This window comes from Melospiza melodia, chromosome 19 (genome assembly GCF_035770615.1).
Source record: "Melospiza melodia melodia isolate bMelMel2 chromosome 19, bMelMel2.pri, whole genome shotgun sequence".
Lineage (NCBI taxonomy): Eukaryota > Metazoa > Chordata > Aves > Passeriformes > Passerellidae > Melospiza > Melospiza melodia.
Window position 1 is genome coordinate 15351234 of NC_086212.1, and position 21780 is coordinate 15373013.

The following is a 21780-nucleotide window of genomic DNA, read 5'->3' on the forward strand; positions in this document are numbered from 1 at the left end:
CCTGCTCCGAGCGGCCCTGGGGGAGCCGGAGCCCGCGGGCTGCGGGGATGGGAGCCGGGGAACGCTGTCCCTCTGTCCCTTCATTCACGGCTGGAAGCAAGGCCCGGGAGATGGCACCGAGGAAATGCGGGCAGGACAAACCCCCAGGGAGGGCCTGGGGAGCAGGCGGGGAGCCGGGCTGCGGTCTCTGAAGTGCCCCAGGTTTGGGGGAGGCTGGGGCGGTGCAGGGCACTGGGAAGGGGCAGGGCAGGCGGTGTGGGGCACTGGGAGTTTCACCCTGGCAATCCGGGAGCAGACAGACCCTGCAGCACCCCGCAGCACCGGCCCTCGGTGCCCCCCAGGCAGGGACAGCCCCCTGCGATGGGGCTCTGCTGTGACAACGGGATGTGCCAGCCCTGCTGCCACCCCCGAGGGACGCACAGAGCCCTGCGCTGCCCCTGCCAGAGCCGGGGAGCTGTGCCACCCCCGAGGGATGCACAGAGCCCTGTGCTGCCCCTGCCAGAGCCAGGGGAGCGCTGCCACCCCCGAGGGATGCACAGAGCCCTGCGCTGCCCCTGCCAGAGCCAGGGGAGCGCTGCCACCCCCGAGGGATGCACAGAGCGCTGCGCTGCGGCAGGACCTGCTCCCCAGCCGTGCTCAGGGGCTCCAGCAGCTCCTGGGGACAGCAGCGCCCACCCGAGCGCGCTGGGAGGGACGCGGCACGCTCTGCTTTCCACACGAACCTGGAGATGTCCGCGCCCCCAGCCCCCCGGCAGGAACTGCCTTCTCCTCTCCTCACATCCCCTCCGGCAAACGCCGCTTTGGAGGCACCTGCAGCCAGAGGCCCAGGGTGGGAGCAGAGCCGAGCCCGGCAGCCGGGGCCGCACAGCGCTCCCCCCTCGCAGCTGCACGTTCACCCCAAGCACCCACAACACCCCATCATAAATTAACGATTTTATTGAATATCAATAAATTGTATATCATTATATAAAAAGTTTCATCAGTACAAAATTGTGGCACAAAAATATAAATACCAGTGTACCTTTGAAATGTAAACATCCTCTTTGTAATGGTTCCATGAAAACAATGTCCAAAGAAAGATGCATTCAGGAGGCACCTGTCAATACCCATAAATAGGGCTTTTGGCACACACCTGTCGATGGACGGCCTTGGGACAGGCCACCATTGTATCAGCTGACAAGTGCCTGCTATTAGTCACAGTTCTCTTGAAAAGCAGTTGTTAAGAGTCATATTAACAGGTGCTTGAGTGCATAGCTGCTCTGTAAACAGGGCTGGGGTTTGAAATGGCTACCCCTGCCTTTCATGGACACTGTTAATCTCGCAGGCATTGCAAATTGTCATTGTGCTGGGGAGAAGCAGCTGCTTCACAACTACTGGGATACTGTATTATTGCATAGTTACACCTTCTACAGGCGGGTTATATACACTCGGGGTACGGGGGGAGTGTCTTGTCCTTCATTAAAAAAATACTGGTTCCTAAAAGTTACCAAGTGGTTACGGTGTTACAAAAAAGAAAAAAAAAAACAAAACAACAAAACCCAACAAATAGAACCCAAACCCCCCAACCCCCTCCCAGCTACATGGTCGCAGTGTTGGAGGGTGCAGGTCCAGCCCTGCAAGGTGCCGAGGGCAGCACCGTGACCCCCGAGGCTCGCACAGCGGGCACGGAGCGCAGGCTGCACCCCCGGCGCCAGGCTGGGCCACAGCACCAAGCTCAGCAAGCTCCCAGGCACACGGCGGGGTTCTGGGGTGTCCCGCACAGGGCCAGGAATCACACTCGATCATCCTGACGGGTCCCTTCCAACCCAGCATCCTTCATGGTCGGGCTCTTGCATTGCACTGGAGGCACCAAGTGAGGAGGGCGAGGGGCCAGAGGAGCAGCGTCCGGCCCGGCGCACGCTGCGATGGCCACGGAGGAAACTAACTCCTACAGAAACTAGTGAGAATATGGGAATTGGTGATGGGAGAGGCCTGGGGAGCAGAGTCCTCAGCGAGAGCCGGAGCAGCCCGTCTCCTCGTGCTTGTGGAGCAGCGACATGCGGGAGAAAGTCCGGGAGCAGGTTTTGCACTGGTACTTCTTTACATCTGAATGGGTCTGCAGGTGGGCGCGGAGATTAGAGCGGTCAGCAAAGGCCCGGTTGCAGTGTGTACAGGAAAAGGGCTTTTCACCTATGGGACAAAGAGAAACGCTCCCAATTAACCAGTGCATCAACACATGGGGAATATCAAAGAAAGAGCCATTCATTAGCCAAAGTTTGCGCAGAGCACAGTGAAAAGAAGTGCTGGCTGTCATTGTTCGGGGGAGAGCCGGGTATGTACAGCATTGCTTGGGGGAGAACTGCCAGCCTGGGAATTGTACGCTCCTGAAAAACCTTTCCTGAGAACCACGGAAAATGAATGCTGGAAACATCTGCAAGTAGCGCGGCAGCCGCGCAGACAAACGAAGACACGATCCGCGTCTGCTGCGGAGCCAGGGAGGAGCTGCGGCCCGGCAGGAAAGCCGAGCGCTGTGTGTTAATTATATCATAGCAGGCAGCGGCTGCGAGGCGCCAGCCCAGGGTGAGTGCAGCTATTTCCTCTGCCGAGCCCTGCTCCCCCTTCTCCCGCCCGGCCCGCATTGAAAAGCCTGGCCAGGGCGAATTCCTCCCAGAAAGGCTCTTTTGGAGGAAACAAATGTGTATGCTCAATTTGGAAAGCACAATTAAGTCTACCCGGCTTCCTTCAGCCATCATCTTTAGTACGTTAAGAGGGTGTGAAATCAGTGCCAAGTCACAATTACACCGTCCCACGGCCCCACAAAGGATGCTCGCGAGATGCTTTGTCGGGGCGGCCGCGGGGTGGGCTGCAGCTGGCCCGGCCCGCGCCAACAGGTGCCTCCTGCAGCACCTGCCCGGGCCGGGCCGAGCCGAGCACAACCCGGCAGGGGCCGAGCCGGGCCGGGCACATCCCGGCCACGCCCGGAGCGGGGCTCAGCACCCAGCGCTGCGGGGGCAGCTCTGCCCCGGCTGGGAACTCTCGCTGCGGGCACGGGAGGGGGCTCCGGCAGTCTCACAGCCCCCTTTTATGGCTGTATTTTGGTGAAGCGTGTGCCGTGGCTGGCGGGCAGGCCCTGCACTCCCAGCAGCAGCAGCGCAGATTTATGGGCTGGGCCTTGACCCTGCGCTCCGTTCCAGCCAGGAGGATATTTAAAGGACATTTCAGAGAGATGTGCCAAGGGGGTCTGGGAAGCCCTTATCTTCCCAGATAACACGCGGCCCGCCGATTCGCCGGGGCAGCGGAGCAGGGAAGCGGGGGGTGATAAGGGAGGGAGGCAGAGGGACAGGAGGGGACGTTACCAGTGTGCGTCCGGATGTGGCCCTGCAGCAGCCAGGGCCGGGAGAACGCCTTCCCGCACATCTTGCAGACGCAGGGCAGCGTGTGGCTCCGGATGTGCATCTTGAGAGCCCCCAGGCTCACGTACTCCTTCTCACAGTACTTGCAGCTGAAGGATTTCCTGGCCTGGGCGTCGCAGTGCAATTGCTTGTGCTTGGAGAGCCCGGCGAAGGTGGAGTACGCCTTGGCGCACTGGGCACAGCGGAAGCGCTCGGCGGCGGCGGGGGCCGAGGCCGGGCTGGGCGGCCCCGAGCTCTTGCCTTCATCCTCCTCGCTGGAGAGCGCCGTCAGGTCCAGGGCGGGCGCGGCGCCGCCCGCAGCCTCGCTGCCCGGGCCGCCCGGGAACAGGCTGGACAGCAGCCCCGCGTCCCACACCAGCGGAGGGTAGTAGGCTCCGGGGCCGAGCACCTCGGGCGGGGGGATGACGGGCAGCGGGCACGTCTCGTACAGCAGCGGGGCGGCCAGAACTGCGGGAGACAGCGGCGGTCAGCGGGGCCCACCCCGCGGGCTCGGTGGGACCCCATCCCCGGCCGGCCCTCGGGAGCCCCGCGCCGCGCCCAGTCTGAGGAGCAAAGGGACCCCAGACCCCACGGGAGCCCGGAGCCCAGCCCGCCCCGGCGCAGAGGTGACCGGCCTCACCCCACAGGGCCCCGCGCCCCTGCCCGCCTTGCCGCGAGGGATGGGGTGAAGAGACCCCCAGGCTGCCGCCCGCTACGGGCACCGAGAGCTCCCCGCGCACCCATGTGCGCCCCACGAGGGAGCCACCGACGCGCCGGGGTACCAGGGAGCGGCTCAGCATCCCAGGACACGGGATCACGCTCCACGAGACGCACAAAACCGAAACGAACAAACAAATCCGCCACCCTGGAACAGCCGGTCAGTCCCTGCCCGCTCCTGCGCGGAGCCTTGGGGAGATCCCGCACCGGAGCCGCCGCCCCACCCGCGGAGCGCCCCACGTGCGCGTCCCGTACCGGCCTGGCTCTCCAGCTCGCTGTAGTTGGGCTTCTTGCTGGCCGAGAAGTGCTTCTTCACCAGGAACGAGCGCGGCATCTTGCAGCCCCGGTGCCGCGCGGAGCCTCCGCCGCCGCTGATATGGGCGCGGGGCCGGGGGCGGGCGCGGGGCCGCAGCCAATGGCCGGGAGGGACGGGGCGGGCTCGGGCAGGTGTCGGCCCCGCCGGGGGACGGGGCCCGGGGGCCGCTCCCACGCTGCCGGAGCCCGAACGGCCGCCGCTGCCCCGGCCCTCCCGGCTGCTCTCCCGGGCCTTTCCCCGGACCGTGCTCCCGGTGCTCCGGGTCCGGCCGCTGCTCCCGCTGCTCCGGGAGCCTGGGCCGACCCACGGCCCGTGCCCAGCGCGGGCAGAGCGGGCTGGAGGAAGGCGCTGTGCCCGGCGGGGATCCCCGCACCCCTGCTGCCTGTCCTTCCCCTTCCCCACGGCTGTGGGATGCGGTGCAGCGTGGGACAAGCCTCTGCCGTGCCCCTGCGGCGAAGCACTCTTCACAGGTTAACAGTCCTCTGGAAAGAGGCAGTGACTTTTGGAGCAGCGGGATGGATCCCTCGGTGCCTCCCTCCCGCTGCCAGGGTCAGGAGCACCTGCCCAGACACATTTTGTTTTCTGCTGGGATGGTTTTGGGCAGCGCAGCCGTCCCCTCAGCAAGCTCTCTATTCTCCTCCCTGCTGCCTTCCCCTGACTCTTTTCCGCGGACAGGGCGGGTCACACAGCCCCTGAGGCACTCGCTCCCCGCGGCTCCCCGCTCCCAGGGCCGTGTGCCGGTGGGAAGGAGCCCAGGCACGGCCAGCGGGCGCTGGGGCAGAGATGCTCACGCCTACCCCCGGGCTCACGGGCTGGAAGGGCTCAGGGCACGGCTCCAGGCACCTGCTGCAGCGCCGCGCTCCGCGCCGGGCCAGGGCAGCTGCTGGCGGCTGCCGCGGGAGGAACGGGTCCTGCTGGGAGCGCTCCTCCGGCCCCCCGCTCGGAACGGGGCCGTGTGCCGGGCCACTCGTGACTCGGCCGTCACACACCACACACCGCCGCGCCAGCCCCTGCTGACCGCATCTTGCTGTTTAGCCACAACGAAATGCAGAAGTGGGGCAAAGCTTTCCGCTGGCGCGGCTGCAGGCAGGGGCTGAGCTCACCCTCAGCCTGTCCTCGGGGCAGGAGCGGCTCGGAGAGCCTGTCCTGCCAGCATCCTGCCCAGACCAGACGCATTTCCAAACCTTCCCCTGCAGCCATGTGCTCTGCTGCTGCATCATCCCTCTTTTGCTGCCGAGCTGCCCGTGGCTTCCCGCAGGTGTTAATCTGCCAAACTCATCCCCGGGTCAGCCTGAAGCTCAGGGGAAAAGCGCCCCCGAAGGCCTTGGGGCACACAGCTCACAAAGTTGGGGTGCTCCGTTCTCGGGGTGCCGAGGCGCCGCTCCTGGGGCTGCGCAGGTGCCTCCCCCGGCCCGGCCGCTCCACCTGCCGCGGATGTGGTTACAGGGGGGACACTCGCACCAGGAGCGCAGAGTGGTTTTCTGCTCTTTCTGAAATGGCAACAATCAGATCTGTTCCAACCACTGCGTGTGGAAACTTGCCTGTGCTAGGGGAAAAAACGAGATCAAGGGAGAGAGCGACCTAACCTACCTGTGCCTGTGAGGCAGCACGACAGGGGACAGAGCAGGAGGCAGGGGAGGGGAAGCTCGGCAGTGCCTCACGGTGGAGTTTCTCCACCGTCCCACCCTGACCATCAGCTGAGCCCCAGCGCGCTCAGGGCAGACCTGCCACCAGCCCGCGGCACAGCTCCGGTCCCGGACACACAAAGGACCGGCCCAAGGAGCTCACAAATACACTTCAACCACCTCCAGGGCAACAAGTCTGCTGAAAATTATTCTTTTCACTTCCCTGGCCCCAGGTCTCCATGAATATCTGGCTGCAGAGCAGAGCTCCTCCCGCCAAGGGAGGCCGCGCTGGGAAGAAGAGCAGCTCCGGCCACGGGACGGGCTGAGAACCCTCTGGGCAGGGCTGGAGGAGCTCCCTGGAGCCCCCGGCTGGGGCTGGGCCCTGCTCCGGGAGCAGCGAGCCCGCTCTCTCCGAGACGCAAGGCCTCCCTCTGCCGTCTGCAGCCCCGAGCAGCCGCTCCGGGCTCAGCCCCGGGCCGGGGATCCTCCCTCGGGGCGCTCCGGCAGCTCCCTGAACCTCCACGGAATCATTGTCTTAAACCCCAGCATCTCTAAAGACAGAATAAATGTGAGAAGAACTAGAAGAGAGACCTAAGCCAGTAGCAATGACACCAATTTTTCATTAAGTGCTGAGTATTTTCTGGAGCTTTGGGGAAGGAGTAAGGAAGGAAAAGCAGGTTTCATAGTGGTTTCAAGAGTCCTCATTTGTACCACCCATACAATTATGTAATTTGCCCATGAAATTGAATGAAGCGCAGACCAACGCTGCTGTAACACAAAGCTGTATGTCAGAAAAACAAACAAAAACCCACTCCCAAAACAGGCAAACGCTCCACTGTAATTTTTAGTATATCTAAACCAAAGAAAAGCTTTAGGACTGCAAACACATCCCTCATTTTCTTTTCCATGACTTCTCACAGCCTTGGTTGGTTAATCCTCAGTGAGGTGGGCTCACCAGTGAGAGTCCAGTACAGCTGGGAAAAGGCCTTGAAGAAAATGTGCTGTTCTCTTTTCAGTCTGGTGACATGAAGACCTGGAATACAGCACTTAAGCTTTGGCAAGATCTCATCCCCCAGCCTAAGGAGACCATGGGGATTTGCCGCTGCAATTCCACACGGAGCAATGCCCGTGCATTAGGAAATTAATGCTGACAACAATTTATCACAACTATTAAGACCAGTCGTTGTCTGGAGACGAATTTGATAGAACAGCTCAGCTGCAAACCCGGCTCCTCCCATTGTGTGTCTCTGTGCTAATTGCGCTCCTCGGGCTGTCTCCTTGTGCCAGACACGGGGAATTTCACAGCTCTGGGCTGGCCCGATTGCATTATCGCCACAATGCAGCTGCAGGATCAGCTGCTGACGAGGTGCGAGCAGCACTGCGCCCTTGCCGGGGACACCCAGCGCCTCTGCGGACCCCAGCTGGGGTCAGCCACTGCCTTTGGGAGCCCAACCGGGGTCAGTCACTGCCTTTGGGAGCCCAACCGGGGTCAGTCACTGCCTTTGGGAGCCCAGCTGGGGTCAGTCACTGCCTTTGGGAGCCCAGCTGGGGTCAGTCACTGCCTTTGGGAGCCCAACCGGGGTCAGTCACTGCCTTTGGGAGCCCAACCGGGGTCAGTCACTGCCTTTGGGAGCCCAGCTGGGGTCAGTCACTGCCTTTGGGAGCCCAGCTGGGGTCAGTCACTGCCTTTGGGAGCCCAGCTGGTTTGTGCTACACCGAGGCTTTCCCAGCACCCACAGGAGATGAGCCCAGGCCGTGCACACACAGCTCACAGGTGCCTCCCACCCGTGCCTTTAAATCCATCAGGAGTCTCAGTCGGGCACACCCCAACGAGTGCTCAAAGGAAACACGAGGACCGTGAGGGAGAAATGACAAGGGCTGACACAAAGGTAGGATTTTATAAATTAAATGACCTTTATTTGTAACTTGTCTTCAAAAGTCAAAAACATGACAAAGTAATTGCTTGGAAGCTTCTAATTGCTCCTTAAACATTTTATCAGAGTTGCATGGAAGTGCACTTAGAACAGCAGCAGGAATCTGGATTCCTGGCAATGGCATCACCAAACTGCACTGTGACCAGAGCCCAGAGATCCCTATCCATCCCCCAAGAGCCCTTCACCTCTCTGCAGGTCAAGTACACAATAACCACCCCAAACACAGCCCTTTCCCCACAACAAGGGGGGTCCACACCTGCCAGCCCCCAGCACTGGGCTCCCACCCCGGTGCTCAGGGTGGGACTGCAACAGCCCCTACCTGGGGACAGAAACACAAACCCCAGGAGCAGCAGAGGTGCCAGAGGTGGCTGCACACAAGGCAGAACCACGAGGCTTTAGGGGCAGCGTGTTTCATTATTTTCAGGGTAAGGCTGGGCTGCCGTCTGCAGAGCACGAAGGGAGGAGCTTACTGCTCAAACAATTAATTAGTACTCAGTTCTGGGGTGGTGCAGGCCCACTGCTCCAATTACAACACTCTGATTTACAGGTTCTGGTCAGGTGCCTCAGATCTCAGCAGCTCCACTGTGAACTTCTTGAAAGCATCACACCAAAATTAAGGAATCTCCATGGTAAAAGTGTAGGCTTGAACACAGAGTATCCACTGACTAGGGGCTGGAACTGTCCTGCATTCAGGGCTGTATTTCACTTTTCCTTGGAAGCTACACCTGGCTCTACACGCACACTGCCTGATGGCAAACAATCCAAGCACAGCTTCAGCCACTTCAGAACATTTCAATCAAGAACAGGAATTCAAAATACCTGATAAAATCTGTGATGTAGAAAGGAAGTGCTATGCCAACGCTATGAATTACTTGTAATTTTCCCACCAGCTTGCCTTGAGAGATGGAAAACCCAAGAACATATATGAAAATTTTAGTTTCAATAGAAAGCCGAGGTATTGAAAAAAACCTTCTGAACTCCCCTATCAGCATAAGGCTTAAAATTACTAGGAAACCAGTTTCAAACCCACCAATTTAATCATAAAGCCAGCAATTTTGATTAATATTTGCTAAGATAGTTAAAAAATTATGCATTTTAACTAAGACCAACACTAAAGATTATTTTCCAGGCTAGAAATTATAGTAAGAGTATGGAGGAAAGTAATCATCATGCATAGAACTGAAGTATTTTGAACTAGTTTTTACACAGTGCAAAGATTTCCTAGGAAAGTCTGCAGTTTGAACACTCATACTGAGGATATGTTTTCCATACAGTTGGGAGGCTGCCTGTAAGGATTGAAACACTGGGATACATTATGGAATCACAGGCATCAGAGGTCACTTAAATGAGAGCTGGTCTGACAGTTACAGTTAGCACCTGAAGTCTCACTAAAGGGAACAGAGCTACCAGTACACCTCACATACAATCACTTGAGATATGTAAATGAGATAAGGAAGATATTCATTAACTAGTTCAGGCCATTCCATTTGGAATGTTTTTGATTTTAGAGTCAAATAAGCACAACCTCCAAAGAAACCTATAGGCATAGGTAAAGGAAAAAGCCTTGGTTCTCACGTGTTGATCTACACTGAAACTGAGTCTAAGTGAGTAGAAAAATGGAGCTGGCGGGGCTGAATGTCAGAGACCATGATACCAAAAGACTGAACGGCACAGAAATATCAAACCAGGATTTAAAACTGAGAGAGGATTGAGTCTTCTATACTTCTGGATGCCTGAGTTAATCTTGGGATGTGCAGGGAGAAGTGCAAGGGCATTTCCCCCTCGTGGAAGCTTGGGTTTGCAGTAAATCCTCTGGCTGGATCACTTATCCCGCAGAGAGCGCATCAAAACCTGCGCCATCATGTCATCCTCATCAGCATCATAATCCTGGAACAGAGCACAGAAACACTCCCACTGCAGCAGCCACGCTGCCCAGTGCCCTGGCACTGCAGAGCTGCAGCTCCCAGGGCAGGCAGGACAGGCTGGGGTTGAACAGCAGGACCAGGGAGCCCCAGCTGGGCAGGCAGGACAGGCTGGGGTTGTACAGCAGGGCCAGGGAGCCCCAGCTGGGCAGGCAGGACAGGCTGGGGTTGTACAGCAGGGCCAGGGAGCCCCAGCTGGGCAGGCAGGACAGGCTGGGGTTGTACAGCAGGGCCAGGGAGCCCCAGGAGCCGCAGCTGGGCAGGCAGGACAGGCTGGGACTGCAGAGCAGAGCCCAAGGAGCCCCAGCAGCCCCAGGTGTGCTGCAGGGTGAGCCAACACCTACCACAAAGGTGTCGTAGGAAAAGCGATGGCGTCTCTGCAGGTGCTCCATGAAGTTTGCACTCCTGTAGTTGGGGTCCCCCCACGGCATTGAGGCACAAATTGGGCACACCTTCAAGGAAAAAAAAACAAAACAGTTAGGGCCAATGCTTCAGTGCTTTAATGCTGACAGCAGAAGAGCAGGGACAGCCTGGGAAATGGAGCTGAGGGTTTGTGCTGTCACTGTTCTGTATGCAAAGGGATGGCCAATAGCTTGCTGGAACATTGAATGCAAAAGCCTCAGATAACCCTGAATAATTTTATGTCTTAGATCCCTGAAATGGAATGGCTTACTCTTCTCCCACATTCTGAACATCAGAACTCATTAAAGCCTCTTGCTTTAAGAGATTTCAGCCTTTATTTCACGGTGCCAGGAAAGTTTCCTTGGTCTTCTCTGCAAAATTCACTTCTCTCCAAGAGAAAAAAGGAACTTTATCTTCCTGAACAATTTAGAATTCCAAAAAACTTCCCAGAAAAATTAAAGTTTCCAATTCAGTTCCGTATTTTGTAATTCCTCTTACATAAGAGGAAGTGACACTGATAAGTTACTAGAATGATGCACTATTTTTTGCAAGCATTTCCCCCAACAGTTTATAGTATTTTCGTGCTGAAACCAAGGGGAAAAACAAGGAGAAAATTAAATGCCTGACTTTTAAAAAAAATTATATTTTATTGCTTTGCTGTGCCTAATTAACTTTGAATGTGTGCCATTTTTCAAGGATGAAAAGAGGATGTGGCCCAGCTGCAGTGGGTGTGAAGACCAGAGAGCCACAGAAAGGTGACAGCAGAACCACACCAGGCTTAGAGGCATGACCAGCACAGCCACACCGACTGAACAGCAGGAATTACACCTAACTCATTGTTTCAAAGGGCTTTAAGAGCAGACTTCACTGCAATTCCTGCACCAAGACTTTTTATTACCACTTGTTTTGCATCCATGCTGTGCAAAGCTTTGCAGTGCTCAACCAGCCCTTCTTGATCAAAGTTCTTCTCGCTGCAGTACGGGCACGGGAAGGTGAAGCGATTGGGGAAGCTCCTGTGGGGAGAAAAAGTCATTTACAAACACAGATCATTCAAGGCAATCATTTACACATCCAGTTAAGGCAAGCTAATTTTAACAATCAGTTTGTAAACTCCTCACAGTATTTCAGGGAACTCAATATTTAGACTGAATTACAGTTTTTCTGCAAATGTTCTGAGTGTCATTTTTCACCTTTCTGTCAGGGCACCACCCACAAGAATGCACTGCCACCAACTCCCACTTCCCTCCTTTGTGGGTGAGTACAATCAGGCGGTATTTTTAAAGGTATTTTAAAAACCAGCTGCATCTACAGAATGCCCCGATCTTAGAGATGTCTAAGGAGAAGCAGCAGAGTTTACCTGGGCACAGCCAGCTGCAGGATCAAGGCTCAGTTTTTAACTACATAAAAACTGGCACCCAAACTGAGCAAAGTGGTAAATTCTGCTTTTACTTCAAAATTGTTTCTTGTGCAGAGAAGGCCAGGATCTCAGAGCAGAGGTGTTACCTGGTGCTGTGGAGGGGCTCCTTGGTAACAGCTTTGACACCTTCCATGATGTAGTTCTGGTACTTGGAGCAGGAGGCTGCGTGGCTGCGCATCTTGGACAGGAACATCTGTGCAGGCAACAACAGCACAGCAGGTGAGCCCAAACCTCTGACACACCTTAAACAACAGCAGCTAACATGGAACCCTCAGCAGCCTTCAGCAGAAGGGCTAAAGCAGGAACTCTAAATAGTTCAGCTGGCCAAGCAGAAAACCTTTGAGATGACAGGTCAGCTAAGCTGTAACTCTGCTGTCGGTGGGATGTTACCATACAGCCCTGCTACAGCAGCAACGTCCCACTGCAACTTTAAAATCAGAATCTTTCATTGGAAATTCATCTCCTGAAGAGGTAATGACAAAAAACTGTGGGAAGAATGTCAACATCTGGGTGCTGCCTGTATCAAACACCTTCAGCACATATCAGAACAAACACTTTGACCTGATTGTGCAGAAAGCTGAGGAGGAAGCTGTTTATTTTCCCCTATGCAGACACATCTCGTGTACTGAATTTCCAAACCCTTTCATACTTTTTTATTGCAGCCGTTGCAAGTGGTTTCTGTCGTTTCAATTTGCTTTTCCAAGTCCAGAGCCCTGCTCCCGGGGGACAGGGTGCTGCGGCACACCCCACACACTGGCTTCTTGGGCTTCAGGCACTCCTGCAGGCATGGCGTGCAGAAGCTGTGAGAGAGAAAAGGAGCAGGTGGTGAGACAGCCCTCTGGGCACCCACAGTGCCCCTGCCCTTGCACAGCCTCTGCCCAAAGGAGTAACAGAGCCTTGAGACTCTGATATAAAGAAAGGGAGAAGGAGCTGCTGGCACCTGGGCATGAAAGATCCCAGGCTGTCACACGCAGAATTGCTTGCTGTTGGACAGGGCTCCGTGACCTCGGCTTCTGGACAGAATCATGGAATAGTCTGGCCCGCAAGGGCCCTAAAAGCCCACGCAGTGCAACTCTGGGCACCTGTGCCAGGGCCTGCCCACCCTTACAGGGAGCAATTCGATCCCAACACCCCAGCCTGCCCTCTGACGGTGCGAGGACGCTGCCCCTAGTCCAGCCACTCCATGCCCGCATTCCTCAGGGGAGACGGGAAGCGAAAGTGGAAGAACACCGGCTTCCCTTCCCCCCTTTGCTTTCGTTTTCTCGCCTTAAGGCCGCTCCAGCCTGCCGTGCCGTGCCGTGCCGTGCCGTGCCCAGCCCCGCTGCCGGGGCGCGGAGCAGCGTGCGGAGCCCCTGCCCTCAGCCCCGGCGGGGCCCGAGCCGCCGCTCCTCCCGAGGCCCCGCGGCCCCCGCCCCGGCCCCGCCCCCCGCCCGGCGGCGGGCGCTCACACGTGTCCGCAGGGGACGCGCACCGGGCAGTCGAACACCTCGAGGCACACGGGGCAGGTGAGGCGGGACAGCTGGTCCGGCCGCCGCTCCGGGGCCCGCGACGGCCCGCCCGCCGCCATCTTCCGCCGCGCCGCCAGGGGGCGGCCCTGCGCACGCGCGTCCCGCCGGCCCCGCCCCGCGCTCCGCGCTGGGGGCGTGACCGAGCGTTGTGGGCGCGGCAGGGCTGTGGGCGGGGCCGCCATCCCCGGGCCGTTGCCGGCGGGCGGGGCCCCGGGCGGTGCCCGCGCCGCTCCGGGCACGGCGGTGCCCTAACGGCGGTGGTGTCACAGCCCCGCAGCCGTTCCACGGCCGCTTCTCTCCCGGCTCTCCCCGGAGCGCGGCCCCGAGGAACCGCCCCGCCCCTCGCGCCCCGCCCCGATGACATCACGCGGCGGAAGTGCTCCCGCCCCGCCGTTCAGTTCCGGGCCGCCGCTGCCGCCGCCGCGGCCCTGCCCGAGCCGTGAGGGCGGGCGCGCTCCGTCCGCGGCACCGGCCGGGCCTGCGCGGCTCTGCCGGGGCAGCGCGTCGGGACGCGGGGTAGCAGCCCAGGCACTTCCGGTGGAGCGGCGGCGGCTCCCGGCGGCGGCGCGGAGCGGTGAGGGACGGGACAGGCCGAGGAGCGGGGGCTTGGCCGCGGCGGGTGGGCGGCGGGCGGCGCGGCACAGTGGGGGCGGCCGGGGGCGGCAGGAGCTCCCGGGGTCGGTGCCGCCGCTGAGGCCCAGGCGGTGCCTGGGGCTCTTCGCCCCGGCTCTGCAACAAGTGTCCCGGGCACGGAGCGGCCCCGGGCACGGAGCGCCAGGCGGACAGGGTTCCGGGGCTGCCGCTCCCGCGCCGCTCGCAGCCGCTGTGTCGCGGAGCGGTTGGGCCGGGCGCGGCCCCGGGAGAAGGGGGCACGGCGGGAGCGGGGCGGGTTTGCCCTGTGGGTCCCTGTGCTGCCCGGGGTTTGTACAGCCCGCGGCCAGTGCAGTCGGGTCCCTCGGTGAGGTTTGGCCCTGGACACGGTCACGGTTAGAAGCGTTCTCTTGTCTCCACAGCCGGCACTGCGCTCCGGTCAGGAGTTTCTGTTGTCACAGCTCCGGGAAACGCTGGCCTTTGGCGTGAGCACCTTGCGGCAAAGCAGCCTCGTTCGTCTGTGCGTTCTGCCAGTCGGGGAGCTGCTGGAACCTATATTTATCCGTGCGTGCTCGCATCGTGAGCTCTCCGGAGCTGTAACCATGGATGTTGCTGCTGGGTGGGCTGCGGCGCGGGGAGGCCGTGCTGCCCGCGGCTCGGTGTGCGGCCGGGCTGTGCCAGGTGTTCGACGGCTCGGTGTGCCAGCTGTGCTCTGGCACGGTGTGCTGTGCCCGCCCTGGTGGCCCTGGCCCGGGTGGCAGGCACGGGGCACAGGCAGGGCTGGCAGGGCTCTGGGAGCTTGATGAAGGCTCTCCCGTCACCCGGGGCTGATGACCCTGCCGTGCCTCAGGTGTGGCCAGGAGCTCTGTTTGGTGGCTGCTGGCAGGGGGGTGGCAGGGCTGTGGTGCTGAGGGCAGTTCCCTGCCAGCCCAGGATCGCTCCGGGTCCTGGGGGTGTTGTGCTGACGTGCCAGACAAAGATCTCTCTCTGCAGCTCTTCTTGCCAAGGAACAGGCTCTGCTGTCTTTGTCCACAGACTTCATCCTGCACAACCTGCGTTGGAACGTGGGGAGGGAAGGGGCTGCTCCTGGCCCTTATGCTCAGATGTTAATTTAGCACTCTGCATTTCCTGTGATTCACAGCCTGTCTCTTGACAGGAGCGCGTGTGCCTTGCAGGAGAAGCAGAACTGCTGCTTAACTTTCCCCACACAGGGCTGGCACTGAGCACAGCCTTTCATCAAGGAATGTTAACTGCCAGGCCGTTGGTTTTGTTGTTTGTTTGTTTCCCTGGCCTCTTGGTTGTCGGTATTTTGTGTTTTGGCTCCTTCCCTTCAATTGGAAAGTTGTTTAACACGAGTGTTGATCGGCGTTCTAGCAGCTGCAGTTAATACTGGGTGAAGAGTCTTTTCTGAAATGCTGTTTGAGACCGACTATGTCTGAAACAGTGCACTGAATTCTCCCAGCTCCTCTCCCCTCAGGCCAAGAGCTAGTTTGTCTCTTCATGTAGTAAACAAGGCCTGTGGTCTGCTTTGTGATCACGGGTTCCTGAGGCACTGCAGGTGGAGCCTGTTGGCCTGTGAATTACCCTGGTTCTGGTAAAGCAGCATTTGGGAGATTCCTTTGTCACCAGCTGTTTCAGCTCAGTGCTCTGGAAGTGCAGATGAGTATATCCACAAAACCAGCTATCCCTGCAGACAGGAGCACAGGAATGGTTTTTCTCAGTTCCCATAACGCAGCTGAAGGTGGCAGGTGTTGCTCTCTTGCTGAAAAGATCCCAATGGTGTTTGCAGCTGCCAGCTTTCAGCTGGAATTGGGGCTGTGGCTCCTCTGGAGTGGCTGCAGAGCTGCCCTGGCTGCACTGGGCTACCAGCAGGAGGAATGTCAGTGAAAATGTTAGAAATCAAAAGGCAGAGTCAATAAACCTGCTCAGCCTAGGGACAGTCCTGTGCCACTACAGGTGAGGGGGAAAAGCAAATGCTTTCACAAAATGGGCAGGGACTTGGAAAATGGGTGGGGAATGATGTTGGAAAGCAGGACAGTGGCATTTGTGTGGCTCCTGTGCCTTTCGAGAGTCCTGCAGAGGCTGTGAGGGAGCTGCAGCTCTGTGGCCATGGTACAGAGCCCCGAGGGGCAGGGGATGTCTGGGCTGTGTGCACCTGCCATGACTTGTGCTTGTTTTCAGTTTTTATTCCAGGCCAGCTGCCATTGCTGAAGATCCCTAATGCCAGATACCCAACCCGCTGCCAAATAGCCATGAAGGAGAGGAGGTAGCTGCCCCCAGCAGAGGGAAAATCTGATTTCAATGGATACAAAATATAAAGACGATTTATTTAGGAAGTATGTACAGTTCCACGAATGCAAGCTGAATGCCTCTGACAACAAGCAGCGTCCTATCAACGATGAGTACTTGCGAGTGGCAGCAGCAGCCTTACTTTGCCTTCCCAAAATTGATCCCTTTTATCGATTCCGGCTGATCAAATTTTACGAAATGGCTGAAAACTCACTGAGATCTGTGAAATCCTCAAGTTTACATTGTCTCCATAATGCATTCAACATGCTTGAGACAGTTGGGATTAATCTCTTTCTGTACCCCTGGAAAAAGGAGTTCAAGAACATTAAGGTAAGATTTTTTTATGTAGCCATCACGAGAACACAGTTTATTTTTCTTTCTGTGAACGCATTTCATTTGTTTCCTTTAAAGGCTTCTCTTTTTTCTATTTATAGCATTATATTTATATATATATATTTATATATTACAGTAGGTAAACAGAAGCCATAGGAAAGCTCCTGTGTAAAATAAGTGAAGTTTATGCTGATGAGAGTATCCCCAGAGCAGAAGTACAAGCACTTGCTCCAATTATAGTGCGTATAAAGTAGGAGAAGAGCTTATTTAAGGTTGTTGTTCAGCCTCTCCTGCTGCACTGTTTTATTTCTACTTGGAGAGGCTTTCACTATGGTGAGTGGTCAAGCTGGATTTGAGCTGATTCAGAGTTTGATTTGTCTTGCCACAGCTGTTACTGGACTCAAGTATTAAACCCAGGGCATGTGTTCAAATGGATGCTTTGCTGAGGTTCCCACAAGTTGTATGATAAGGGTGAAGGAACTTCTGCAAAGGGGTTGTTTTCAGAGTATCTTTGATCTGCTTGTCAGTGCTCAGTTCCTGATGGTTTGATTTTAAGGTGCTTTCAAATGTATCTACCCAAGGCAGGTTCCCAGAGGGAAAAGTGGGATCTCACTGCTGGTATTGGGTGCTGCAGACCCATTGGGAGCTCTCTGCAGCCAAGTTTTATGTTTTATCTTTTGCCTGTGGTGGGCAGGCTGCTCCTGCCTGCACTCAGAACAGGCTGAACTGGGCTAAGCACATCCCTCAGGTATGCCAGATGCTGAGGGGATTTCAGCTTGCAGAAACTCATGTCTCTGCTTTTGGGGCTCTTTTAGTGGAAGTTTTTGAATTAAATTAAATAAAACTAACATTTGAAACTGCATGGTAACAGTACACAAAGAAGGGTGCATCTCAAGTATATTTAAAGCTGAATTGGACTTTGGCACTCCTGCAGTAATTCTGAGTTCCTGATAGCTCCAGCTTGTCCCTGCATGGGATAGTTCCCAAATCCCGGCCTTTTTGCCTTTCATGGTAGACTTTCTGTAAATTAAGTATGTCTGGTATGCATTGTAGTTAATGTCAGTGCAGAGCAGAGTGATTTAAATCACCAGGGAGGACATTATGCTAATCAGGATTTTAAATTGAATGAAAACTCTCCTACTTTGAATTTCCCTCATGTGGAATTTCCATCTGCTGAGCAGGAGGGATGCAGAAATGGAGCTCATCTTGCCAAGGCAGTTGCGTGCGTTCAGAGTCGTTATTGTTGTATTTAATTATATGCTCTCTGTCACTGAATTATCTGAACATCTCGTCCACCACTGAATTTGTAACCTAGTTTTCCTTTGTTTCCCCGGGCCCCTCAGACCTACACTGGACCCTTTGTTTATTATGTGAAGTCTGCTCTAACGGAAGATGACGTGAGGCAGATTCTGAACTACATGGGCTACGTCCAGGAGCTGGGAACAACGTTCAAGCTCAAAGAGCAGGTGGACGCCATTCAGGTGAAAATGATTTCGTTTGAGCTCTTCCTGGCCAAAGTGGAGTGTGAGCAGCTCCTGGAGATCCACCTGCAGGTGAAGGACAAGGGCTATTCGGAGGTGGATGTGGTGCAGGAGCGCAAGAGCAGCAGCGAGGACGTGCGGGGCTGCTCGGAGGCCATGCGGCGGCGCCTGGAGTGCAAGGAGAGCCTCAACGCGTCCATGGCGCGCATGGTGCTCCAGAAATCCGCCAGCGAGCGCGCCTCTAAGGACTACTACAAGCCTAAGGTCAGCAAGCCTTCCAAGTCCGTGGACGCCTATGACAGCTACTGGGAGAGTAAGAAACCGCCTCTGATGAGCTCGCTGAGCCTCAGGAAGGAGCCCATTCTGGTCGATGCGGAAGATGACATTAAAGATGAAATCATCCGGCCCTCGCCCTCCCTGCTGACCATGTCCAGCTCCCCTCACGGCTGTTCAGATGAATACTTGCCAACTTCCTCTCATCACAATGGCATGCTAAGAACAAATGTCCCTTACAGCTCCTATTTTTCTGCTCAAGAGGACTTAGATTTATATACTGACCCCGATTCTAGAAGCGTGTTAAATTTTAAAAGACAAGACGCTATTAAGCCTGATGTATGGCTGTTAAAAAGCGACGCCAACCCTGTTTACCACAAACGCACCCACCTAGCCAAAGAGACAGCTTCCTCCAAGTGCCAGAACTGTGGCATACCCTGTGGCGCTTCTGTGTGCCAGAAGTGCGACAGCCTGTTCGGCTCGAGGCAGGAGTACCCGGCAGTGAAGCAGAGCTCCTACTCCATCAAAGCGCTCCCGAGCGACGGCTTGTCCCCGGCCTCGGCTCTGAGGGAGAAATCTCAGTACGCGTCCCAGACTCAGAGTCAAGACAGAGCTGCCCAGTTCGGCTCCAAGCCCAAGCCCTCGGGCACCTCGCGCTGCGGCTTCTGCAACCGCTCAGGCGCGGCCAACACGTGCACCTTCTGCTCCAAGGTCTCGTGCGACTCCTGCCTCAGCGCCTACTACTATGACCCCTGCTGCAGGAAGAGCGACCTGCACAGGTTCCTGCCCAACAACCAGCTGAACTACAAATCGTCCCAGCTGTCCCACGTGGTTTACAGATAGACTGCCAGAGTCTGCTTGGGAAGGGAAGGGAAGGGGGAGAGGAAAGGGCTATCCTAACTAATGTTCTGACTCCACACTGACCTCTTGCCAAAATCACGTGTCCAGATATTTGGAACCATGGTTCAGTGATCAGGTGCCAGTTCTTGATTTTTGTGGCTTCACAGATGCTGCAGATCCATTAGATTTCATGCTGCTATAATTTAGGTAACTCCTAAATGAGCATTGCTTTTTAACTTACATGGGGGAGAAGAGCACATTTTTCCTTAAAACTTGGCAGCTGTTGTATTTTTAAGAAATGACATCATAGGTTCCTATTATATCATATCTTGCCCAAATAAAACCAGGCAGTATTTGAAAACAAAATCTGAGAATTAAGGTTGTTGTTTTCTATGAGTGATGAAACCACTGCCAGTTTTTGATGAAGTATCAAAAAGTGAAGTCCTCACCCTGACTTCAAAATGTGCAGGAAATATGAGAATGGCTTGTTTTGCCAACAAGGACTATGTTTTGATGTGTGTCTGCATTTCTCGATCTCCAAAATGCAAACACCATAACCTCTCTTCCTTTTGTCTTTGTTTCCTCCTCCCCTTCTCTCCTGATTGTTTATCTCGAGCTTATATAACCTGAATCTGGACAATATGTGCTTTATTTTCCAGTGTTGCCAATATCATCCTTCTGGGTTTCACTGTATGGTATTTTAAAGAGGTGATCCTGTATCTGTGTCACTCAGATGATGCCTGGAGTGTTGTCCTCTCAGATGAGTGTCCATTTTCTTTCTGTTGCACATGGTTTAAGTACTGTTCTTTGTACTGTAAATAGGTGATTTGGAAACAGTTTATTTTTAATAAATATTTAATATGTTGAGTTCTTAAAAGTGGTAGAATCATTATAACTATGAAGTCTCTCTGGGTTATTTGTTCAGGTGACTTTTTGTTTTTCCTTGTACTGTATTTCATAGCTTATTATAGCCACTGTGGCAGAATGATGTTCTTGGCTCTGATCAGTTCTTGGGTTTTAATCTGACATTTTTTCCCTCTGATAAGGCTGGCGCTCATCTGAGTGGAGTCTTGTCTAGGAATTGCAGGATTTTGCTCTCAGTGCACGCTTTTTCTTTGTGGTTATGGAAATTGTAAGTATCAATGTTCTGCTTGCTCCCAAATTCACTGCCAATCTGTCTGTAGTGTAGTCTAGCAAGTAAAGCACTGGCCTGGTTAAAATCAGAGCTCATTTGTGACTCCTGTTCAGGTGAACCCATCAGTTATGGATGTGAATCAGATGATGACCTTTGTCTCCTGCTATAGCACTTGGGAACCCTGGCTGAGAGCCAGGACTCCCTTGTGTTGGGCTCTGTACAGTCTGACCCCCAAACACCACCTGGCTATGAGTAGACTTTAGTTTTTCATTAAAAGAAAACCCCTAAGAATCCTAACTCCCTTGTTCCAACTATAGCTAGTTAGCACAAAGTATCAGGCAACCTAATCTGATGTGCAGAATTAAATGTGTTTAAAATATCTGTAAAGAACTCTAGCTGAGATGTAAACTGTAGTCCACTTTGCACTGAAATGATTCACTTTGGGGTTTTTAATCACTGTTAGAGTCTAGGCTTCTCAACTTCAGTGTCCATCACTCCCTGTGTGACAGGAACATGCATGAATGATCGTTTGTCTTACATTTTTTGGGGTGGGGGGGCTTCAGGTAGGTAGAGGGGGAAATTACATAGGCTAGTGTTGTAAAATAGCTAAAATAATTTTAGCCATAACTGGGTGTCAGAAGCATTATGGAAATAAGATGAAACCTGGGTCTTACAGAGGGCTGAGAACAAGAAGTTACTGTCCAGTTTGCACTAAGAAACAAAGAGAACAGAATGTTTAACAATCAGGGAAATTCTGAATCAAGGGACTGCAGCTGAGCATAATGTCAAGGGCGAGTATTGCCTTGCTGACCCTGAGTGTTGGGGTGAATATTGTTTAAGTGAATGATTTTAAGGTTTTCAATCTTGTATGTTTTTTATAAATAAATATATATATATATAAATATGACACAAATGTAGATACATTATGTATATAGTGAATAATTTAAAAACAATTTTACTATTAAAATGCAGTCTAAGGGTGGTTTTAATTTTGGTGGTTTTTGGGTTTTGTTCACCCTCTGCAGTTTCATGCCTGTTTGGCTGCTCTACAGTGTATCTTCTAGTTCACCAGTTCAATTTCCATATGGCTCCTCACACTACAGTGAATAACTAAAACTGTGATGCCACGTAATTTTTATGGTGACCAGGGCAGGGGCTACACCTGCTCTGAACAAGAGAAGTCCTCTGTATATATGTCATGGAATCCTGTAGTACCAGCCTGTGTTGAAGTGATACCATGCTCTATTTTTGTGTATCTTACTGTATGAGATTGCTGTGATTGATACAGTAAAATATATGCGAATTTAAAATGCAGGTGTTTTGCATCTGATTTGTTGAAATTAATTTATGTTTTGAAGGAATTTAAAAATAAAGAGGCCTTTAAGAAAAGGCTTCACTCTTTTCTTAAAGTGGCGTGTGCATGTAGCTGTCTGTTCGCAGGTGCGTTTGCATGCCGCGAGCCGCTGCTCCCTCCAGGCCGGGGCTGCTGAGACCAATCCCCCTTGGTTTGCAGCCTGAGCAGCATGACTCAGTGCTCATGGAGCGTGTGAGCCGCTCTGGCAGCCTCTGCAGCAGGCTCAGGTGGGGTGGCAGCAGGTGCTGGGCCATGTGGAGCTCCCTCCGTGG

At 54.8% G+C, this 21780-nt stretch overlaps 3 protein-coding genes across 3 annotated transcripts; 1 reads left to right on the top strand and 2 right to left on the bottom strand.

Annotated features, from left to right (window-relative positions):
• Positions 1-921: 921 nt before the first annotated feature.
• On the bottom strand, positions 922-4447 carry SNAI1 (snail family transcriptional repressor 1). The gene is made up of 3 exons (XM_063172030.1): positions 4344-4447; positions 3336-3839; positions 922-2169 (listed from the first exon to the last, which is right to left on the bottom strand). The coding sequence occupies exons 1-3, from the start codon at positions 4420-4422 to the stop codon at positions 1988-1990; spliced, it is 765 nt and encodes a 254-aa protein (XP_063028100.1). The 5' UTR covers positions 4423-4447; the 3' UTR covers positions 922-1987.
• Positions 4448-7919: 3472 nt separating this feature from the next.
• RNF114 (ring finger protein 114) lies at positions 7920-13271 on the bottom strand. Its single transcript, XM_063172663.1, has 6 exons — positions 13153-13271; positions 12354-12504; positions 11791-11897; positions 11186-11300; positions 10230-10337; positions 7920-9850 (listed from the first exon to the last, which is right to left on the bottom strand). The coding sequence occupies exons 1-6, from the start codon at positions 13269-13271 to the stop codon at positions 9785-9787; spliced, it is 666 nt and encodes a 221-aa protein (XP_063028733.1). The 3' UTR covers positions 7920-9784.
• A 422-nt stretch (positions 13272-13693) lies between these two features.
• Positions 13694-21464, top strand: SPATA2 (spermatogenesis associated 2). Its single transcript, XM_063172664.1, has 3 exons — positions 13694-13786; positions 15985-16422; positions 17769-21464. Exons 2-3 carry the CDS (start codon positions 16105-16107, stop codon positions 19020-19022), a joined length of 1572 nt encoding a protein of 523 aa, XP_063028734.1. The 5' UTR covers positions 13694-13786; positions 15985-16104; the 3' UTR covers positions 19023-21464.
• The last annotated feature ends 316 nt before the right edge of the window (positions 21465-21780 follow it).

Bases quoted from the DNA above. Each gene is read 5' to 3' on its own strand.
- SNAI1 (XM_063172030.1), bottom strand. From the start codon at position 4,422: ATGCCGCGCTCGTTCCTGGTGAAGAAGCACTTCTCGGCCAGCAAGAAG. The intron at 3,840-4,343 runs GTACGGGACGCG...TGTCTCCCGCAG, and splicing joins CGAGCTGGAGAGCCAGGCCG to TTCTGGCCGCCCCGCTGCTG. The intron at 2,170-3,335 runs GTAACGTCCCCT...TTTGTCCCATAG, and splicing joins CCACATCCGGACGCACACTG to GTGAAAAGCCCTTTTCCTGT.
- RNF114 (XM_063172663.1), bottom strand. From the start codon at position 13,271: ATGGCGGCGGGCGGGCCGTCGCGGGCCCCGGAGCGGCGGCCGGACCAG. The intron at 11,301-11,790 runs GTAACACCTCTG...TTCTCCCCACAG, and splicing joins GAGCCCCTCCACAGCACCAG to GAGCTTCCCCAATCGCTTCA. The intron at 9,851-10,229 runs GTAGGTGTTGGC...GCTCTGTTCCAG, and splicing joins TTTCCTACGACACCTTTGTG to GATTATGATGCTGATGAGGA.
- SPATA2 (XM_063172664.1), top strand. From the start codon at position 16,105: ATGGATACAAAATATAAAGACGATTTATTTAGGAAGTATGTACAGTTC. The intron at 16,423-17,768 runs GTAAGATTTTTT...CGGGCCCCTCAG, and splicing joins AGGAGTTCAAGAACATTAAG to ACCTACACTGGACCCTTTGT.